Source organism: Palaemon carinicauda, chromosome 42 (assembly GCF_036898095.1).
Source record: "Palaemon carinicauda isolate YSFRI2023 chromosome 42, ASM3689809v2, whole genome shotgun sequence".
Lineage (NCBI taxonomy): Eukaryota > Metazoa > Arthropoda > Malacostraca > Decapoda > Palaemonidae > Palaemon > Palaemon carinicauda.
This window is the reverse complement of record NC_090766.1, coordinates 57,036,958-57,045,275: the sequence shown is the minus strand read 5'-3', so window position 1 is coordinate 57,045,275 and position 8,318 is coordinate 57,036,958. Positions and strand designations below refer to the sequence as shown.

The 8,318-nt window shown below is 35.7% G+C and overlaps 1 protein-coding gene across 1 annotated transcript; it reads right to left on the bottom strand.

The window, feature by feature from the left end:
- Window positions 1-456: 456 nt before the first annotated feature.
- LOC137633174 (uncharacterized) lies at window positions 457-1,698 on the bottom strand. Its single transcript, XM_068365331.1, has one exon. The coding sequence runs from the start codon at window positions 1,696-1,698 to the stop codon at window positions 457-459; it is 1,242 nt and encodes a 413-aa protein (XP_068221432.1).
- Window positions 1,699-8,318: the final 6,620 nt, after the last annotated feature.

The following is an 8,318-nucleotide window of genomic DNA, read 5'->3' as shown; positions in this document are numbered from 1 at the left end:
AGACATGTGTAATGGGCAATACCATAAAACAACTGAGTTAGTAGTTAGTAATTCGAAGTCAAATATTTTATATATATACAGTATATATATATATATATATATATATATATACATATATATATATATATATATATATACATATATATATATATATATATATATATATACATATATATATATATATATATATATATATACATATATGCATATATATATATATATATATATATATATACATATATATATATATATATATATATATATATCCCTTTCAGAACAGATACACCTTAACGTGGTGGAAGGGTTTGTGTATCACCATGACCAGCAAAGCTGAATTAGTCAAGGCCACCCACACTAGGTTGGTTTGCTGTGAGCGATCAGACAAAAGTCTCCCACTATCACCAATCCGCAATAGCTAGCATGATGATGAAAGCTGGCCTAACCCCCTGCACTGGACTAGAAGAGATAGCATGATGTAGTGGGCGGTGCTTCATAAAGGAACTCGCAGAGCAGGAAGGGGGAGACAGGGTGCATTTCCACAGAGCAAGGTCTGCCAGAGACTCCCGAGTCCAACTGTACCTTAAAGGACTCGATATAAGTAAGATGATACACAAAGGCTGAATTTCGGTCTATCTTATTAGCAAATGTAACTATCAATTTATATAATCCATGGATCATTGGAGTAGTTGATAATCCATGGATCATTGGAGTAGTTGATAATCCATGGATCATTGGATTAGTTAATAATCCATGGATCATTGGTGTAGTTGATAATCCATGGATCATTGGAGTAGTTGATAATTCATGGGTTATTAGAGTAGTTGATAACATATGGATCATTGGAGTAGTTGATAATCCATGGATCATTGGAGTAGTTGATAATCCATGGATCATTGGATTAATTGATAATCCATGGATCATTGGTGTAGTTGATAATCCATGGATCATTGGAGTAGTTGATAATCCATGGATCATTGGTGTAGTTGATAATCCATGGATCATTGGTGTAGTTGATAATCCATGGATCATTGGATTAATTGATAATCCATGGATCATTGGAATAGTTGATAATCCGTGGATCATTGGTGTAGTTGATAATCCATGGATCATTGTAGTAGTTGATAATTCATGGGTTATTAGAGTAGTTAATAACATATGGATCATTGGAGTAGTTGATAATCCATGGATCACTGGAGTAGTTGATAATCCATGGATCATTGGAGTAGCTGATAATCCATGAATCATAGTAGTTGACAATCTATGGATCATTAGAGTAGTTGATAATACATGGGTAATTGGAGTAGTTGATAATCTATGGATCATTGGAGTAGCTGATAATCCATGAATCATTGGAGTAGTTGATAATCCATGGATCATTGGAGTAGTTGATAATCTGACGATCGTTGGAGTAGTTGATAATCCATGGATCATTGTAGTAGCTGATAATCCATGAATCATTGGAGTAGTTGATAATCTATGGATCATTGGAGTAGTTGATAATCCATGAATCATTGGAGTAGTTGATAATCCATGGATCATTGGAGTAGTTGATAATCCATGAATCATTGAAGTAGTTGATAATCCATGGATCATTGTAGTTGATAATCTGACGATCGTTGGAGTAGTTGATAATCCATGGATCATTGTAGTAGCTGATGATCCATGAATCATTGGAGTAGTTGATAATCCATGAATCATTGAGTAGTTGATAATCCATGAATCATTGAAGTAGTTGATAATCCATGGATCATTGGAGTAGTTGATAATCCATGAATCATTGGAGTTTAAATATTTATTTAAATAAAACTGACATCTCTGAGGGCTTCATCCCTCAGAGCCTTGACTTGAAAACGACCTAAAGTTCCAAAGTCTAATATAAAGTACAAATTAATTCTGAACAAATTGCAACATAAAAAGAACTGACAGAACGTAAGTTAGATAAGGAAAAGCTTATCACCAGATTCACCCCGACAGGGACACCAGAGAAATAGAAAAACCCATCACAATCTCGACGCATCGTTTCGGGGAAAATGGATTACTCAATTACGGACGATTTTAGAGTCGTAGCCATTCTCTCTCTCTCTCTCTCTCTCTCTCTCTCTCTCTCTCTCTCTCCGGGAGGTAAAACGTCGGAATCCGAATGAGTCTTTTCACACCCAACATTTCATAAAAGTTCGATGTGCTTAATGATTCACGGGAGTTTTCGTGGATTTATCAACGCGTGGCTCCAGTATCTGCCTGGAAATAATTCTTCATTCGCTATAAAATAATGTAAAAAAAAAAAGAAAAAAAAAACTCCTCGGACATTGATGCACACTTTTACAAATTTACAGATGGCGTTCTCCATGCGTGTATGCAAGAAAAGAAAGAAAAAACAAGTGTACTAATATATATGCCAAGACTTGAGGACATGGAATAATGATTATGCACATGATTGTTATTATATATACAGATATCAAATGGAATATACCTGGTATCCAGCAATAAAATTATAAAAAGGTAAGAAAACAGAAAAAAGGAAACGATAAAAGTTCAAGAAAAGAGGAAACAAAAAAGGATTAACTGAACAAATAGTTAACCAATTAAAAGCTGAAATGTTGCATCACTCGCCTGTTAAACAGTGTATCAAATCCTATGTTTGTCCTGCTTATCAATTTAATTCGAGGGATTAATTTCATCTGTATTTCAACAATTTTCAACGTTTCTCTTCAAGCCTATAATCTCTATAGGCTACAATTTAGAAGCTAAAGTCTGGAATGTAGCAATTTCGCTAATGTAACATTTTGTATTGTGCAGATGTAAATTTGATGACTGGTTCTTTATAAGTTGTTCTTACTTCATCAGGAACTTAAGTTGACCTGTTTGGAAGAACAAATATTCAAATACTAGTGTACGGGACCCGTCAAAAATGACTGCTAAATATTTTGAGATAAGCACAACGCACGCGCCCCCCTCCCCCCTTCACCATGGTATGACTACTTTCTCTCCTACCCGAGGGACGGGGAGAACTATGCGTGGACGGTCAACGTATTAGTCCAAATCCCCATTAACAACTTGAAATATTTCCCACCCACAATTTTCTTATGACTCTCTCTCTCTCTCTCTCTCTCTCTCTCTCTCTCTCTCTCTAAGGTCGCAAACAAATCAACACATGCATATATATATATATATATATGCGTGTGTGTGTGTGTGTGTGCTCGCTTGAAAATTTGTTGACATTATATAAAAAATGTATAGTCCTTCAACATATAGAATGTTAAAAGATGACTGTTTATTAAACGACATGCCATAGAATAAAATAATTTTATTTTATTTAAATTCTTGACACTTCTCAAAGACATGTCTTCCATTATGTCTTTCCAACTTCTTACTCTCTTATTGACTATAATTCACAATCTTCTCTTGTTTTACAATGATTTCCCGTAAGCTCCAATACCTGACCGACGCAAAGAACAAAGAAATTAATGAATGACTGGAAATGAATGAATGAATCAGCAATAGTGAAAAAAAAAGAATCACTGATAAACAAGAAAAATTATGAATCAGTCATGGATAAACAATAAAAAAATAAGATATCAAAGAATCAATTGTAACTAACAGAAAAAAATAGAATAAATTAATAATAAACAGATGGTTGACTATTGCTTTTTTTCTAAATATTCATCTAGATTGGAAAAAAAATCATCTGATGATCATCTGTTAGTACAGATAATACACCATTACTGTAACTATTCAGAAAACTGTAACGACACGCGATACGCAGAAGTTTGCATTATATTTGATCCATTAAAATAATCAAGAACCAAAATATATAAGAGTCAATTTATGACAAAATAAAACAACAGTTAGTCAATTAGAAAGATCCACAAAACAACCATAAAAAGGTTTTAAAAATACAAAGATTCTTCAGTCCAAATGTTATCCCTACATTAAAGGGTCGGTTGCCTGATGCACCCTCTCCAATGGTTTCTATCAGAAACATTCTCTTCCACTAAACCTCTTCTTTCCATATCACCCTTCACATTACCTTGCCAACTAATTGCCTGTCTCTCCCTCGATCTTCTACCCCTAACAGGTTCCTCCAAAGCCCTCCTTACTCCTAAAGAATGCAAAACTTGCTGACTATCAATCATACGGATTCTTATTAAACATATAATAATACTTAGCTATTTCGAATTATGAGAAATCCTCAGAGAATGAAAAAACTTATTAAACAAATCCAAATTGAACGAATAACAACCAAATTATCATCCTGAGCGTTCAGCATGAAGATATAATAAATATAAATGTAAATAAGAAAAATCAATAAAAGCTAAGAAATAACCTCCACGCCGATTTTTCTTTATTCTTTTTTAACGTCGAGGGCTTCCCCATACCAAAGCCAGGCTTGCTGCCTGTCCATGCATATCTCTTGGGTGTCTCGATCGCTCATTCACTCAATCACACATTTTCCCCCCGAAAAATTCTCGCCTGCACTTACCAGCCCTCCCCCTCATCACTAAACCCGCTGCCCTTCCAACATGTCAATTCAGAATATCAGTCTAACCCTATTACAAAATCTTACATGCCACCAACGCCGCAGAAAAAACAATTTTTCATCCCAAATCGGCTCAAAACAGATTATATTCTACAATCTGACACACTTCACCATTTTCCAAATGCGAAATATTTGGTTCTGGCAGAGCTGCAAACAAGGTATTTGGCTTCCAGTGAGCACCTAGGCCTCTGGGAGAAGAGGTGCTTTCGTAACCCCCCGCCCCCTCCCTCCCCCCACCATAATTCTCCTGCCGTGAAATCATATAAATATTTATTCATAGATGTTGGTGCGGCTGACGCAGTACGACACGAATCTCGGACTCGGTTCTCGTAGATTAAAATCGATGCATTTGCAAATGAAGACATTTCGGGCGAGTAAATCCAAAAGCTTTGTTTACTAAATAAGCGCATGGTGTCGATATTTTCTTTTATTCGTCTTTTAAAATGACTTTTACAGTTTCAATTATTGAAATAATTACCCGTACTGCAATATATTTAAATTACTAACAATAACTACCATAAAAATAACAACAATGATAATAACAAAGCAAAAAAACAATGATAATAATAACCTACCAAACCAACAATAACCCAAAACAAACACAATAATAATAACGACCATAACAACAACAAATATAATAATAACAACATCCTAAATTACCACAACCTTCTCCATACATATGCTCACTTCCAGAACTGTCAATGATAACTGAATTTCCCAGTAATGACCACAAGGAGAGAAAAAAAAAAAAAATGGGTAACGCTAAAATGTTCCGAAAAAAAAAATTTGATCGAACTTCGTTCCGACGAACGTTTCCATTTTAGACTGTCCATACTTAATGGACGCATCTGTAGCCTATAGCGTTGGATGTTCCTAAACGTTAAGGGAAATATCACAATGTGTCTTTTTATAGATTATCAAAACTCACTCTCTCTCTCTCTCTCTCTCATCTCTCTCTCTCTCTCTCTCCCCTTCTCTCTCTCTCTCTCTCTCTCTCTCACACACACACACACACACAATGTCACTTATTAGCAAGCAACGCTCTTTCCATTAATAACAATAGAATTACATTGATGAGAATATTCATCATCATTTTTAATTGATTATCAACTTCTCTCTCTCTCTCTCTCTCTCCTCTCTCTCTCTCTCTCTCCAACAGGCGTCTTGAATAATTAGAAAAAATTCCCCTTAATTCCCGTTTAAAAAATATCAAAATATTTATATCTTAACAAATGAAATACTGAAACCCCTACAATTTAATGGATTAACTATATTCATTCTCTCTCTCTCTCTCTCTCTCTCTCTCTCTCTCTCTCTCTCTCTCTTTTTCTCTCTCTCTCATCATTGGTTAAAAACTGTTACATCTGGCTCCACTAATAATAGAAAAACCTTTAGTTATGATACGCTATACAAGGACACATGCACCCAATAAAATATCCCCTCTTAAACATTAATACACAACATAAAACGAGTTTTATTCCAAAGATAATCGAAGATCATCTATTATTATTGTTGATATTACCGTTGTTACTGGAGTTTTTAGGGCCAATCTTTATCTCAGAGCATACGTCCATAACAGCAAAAATAAAAAATAAAAATACTAGCTATTTTGTTCATCTTCGACTCAAAAGCACGCTGATCTTCCTTATATAATAAAGAGCAGGTGTCCAGATACATATACATACATACATACATACACACACACGCGCGCGCGCACTATATTTATTGCGGCTCCCATAGAAATTGTGTACCTGTTGCTGTTTAGGAGAAAGTTGTTGCCCCTTTGATGCTTGTGAAGGTGTTTCCTCATTGCCTTTTATCTTGAAGGAATGTCACCATGCATGTTTGTGAGGAAGTTGTGTCCCAATTATCTTTTATGATCTAGCAATGTCCTCAAGATTACTTAAAAGGGACTCTACTAATTACTGGTTTTGAATTATGGGTCCCCATTGCTCTCCCCACACTGTTGTTTATGAGGAAGGTGTCCCCCCTTTGGCTGTTTAAGAGGAAGGTGTATGTCCAAATTGCTGTGTATGAGGAAGGTGTCCTCCCATTGGTGTTTATGAGTTAAGTGTCCCCAAATTGCTGTCTAAGAGGAAGATGTGCAGCCTATAGCTGTGTATGAGGAAGATATTCCCCCATTGCTGTGTATGAGGAAGGTGTCCCTCCATTGCTGTTTAAGGTGAAGTAATGTCCATATAACTGTTTATAAGAAAAACTTTGTACCAAATGATTTTTACGGAGGAGGAGGATGGTGTATCCCTGATGCTGCTTATGATGAATAAGTGTCACAAATTTTGTTTATGATGGTATTTCCTCAACGTTGTTTATGAAGAACATAGTTTCCCCGGTGCATTTTATGAGAAATGTGTCAGAGGTTGCAATTCATGAAATGGTGTATCCCTCTGGCTGCCTATGAGAATGGCATGTTTCCTTGTTAATGAGGATGCTGTGTCATCATTGCAGTTTTTTTTCTGGTCAGGCCTTCTCCATCATGAGGCTCAATACTACATATTACTCTAGAAGTTTTATTCCAGCTATGACCAAGTTGTGCAATGATCTTCCTAATCAGGTAGTTGAATAGGTAGAACTTCAAAAATTCAAACTCGCAGCAAATGTTTTCATGTTGAACAGGCTTACGTAAGTCCTTTTATAGTTTATATATCAGATATTAGTTTTAATGTTGTTATTGTTTGTAAAATATTTTATTTCAATTTTTCATTACTTCTTATAGTTTATTTATTGCCTTATTTCCTTTCCTCACAAGGCAATTTTTCCCTGTAGGAGCCCTTGGGCTTATAGCATCTTGCTTTTCCAACTAGGGTTGTAGCTTAGCTTATAATAATAATAATAATAATAATAATAATAATAATAATAATAATAATAATAATAATAATAATAATAATAATAAAGCGAGTCTCCAATACTGTTCATGAAGATGTCTCAACTGCTGTTAATAAGGAATGTTTCGATTTACTTTATAAGAAAGATGTATCCCAATAGATGTGTACGATGAAAGCATATACCCAATGCTGTTTATGAGGAAGGTGTATCTCAACTGGCGTTATGGTGGCTTATTGGAAACGTCCCTGCCTGGCGGTCTGTCGGACAGGGGTTCAAGTCTCGCTCAAAGTCTAATAGTTTCTTTTAGTGTCTACAACCTCAACATCCTTGTGAGCTAAGAATGAGAGGTTTGGGGGACCCTAAGGTCTACAGAGTTATCAGCAGCCATTGTCTAGCCCTCCCTGTTCCTAACTTGAGACGGGGCTTGGGCGCTGATAGTGTATATATGGTAAGCCTCTAGGGCACTCATGCTAGCTAGGACATTGTCGATGTCCCAGGGCTCTGCCATTCATGAGCGGCCGTTTTGATGATAGTGTGACAGTCCCCGATGCTATTAATGAGGAACCTTTGCCTTCTATGCTTTTCCTGAAGGTGCATCCTCACTTTTCTTCATAAGGAAGGAAGGTCCTCGAAGCTGGTAAGGTGTCCCTGTTATTGTTTATGAGGAAGGTATGTCCTCACTTTATGAGGGATTTCAGTTAACAAATGCAATTTTCCTGAGTTGACAACGTTTCAGGGGACCCATAAATGTAAGTTTTCAGGTTAAGGTTTAACTACTGTCTGATTGTGTATATTATTCCCTACTAATTGATAGTATTTCTTCTTTTATCCTTCCTTTTGTTGTTTTTTGCCATAAAATAATAACATTCAGCATCATGAAATTACCTGTATATACATAAGCTCCAATTGTCCTAGTCAGCAAAGTTAATTTTAGAAA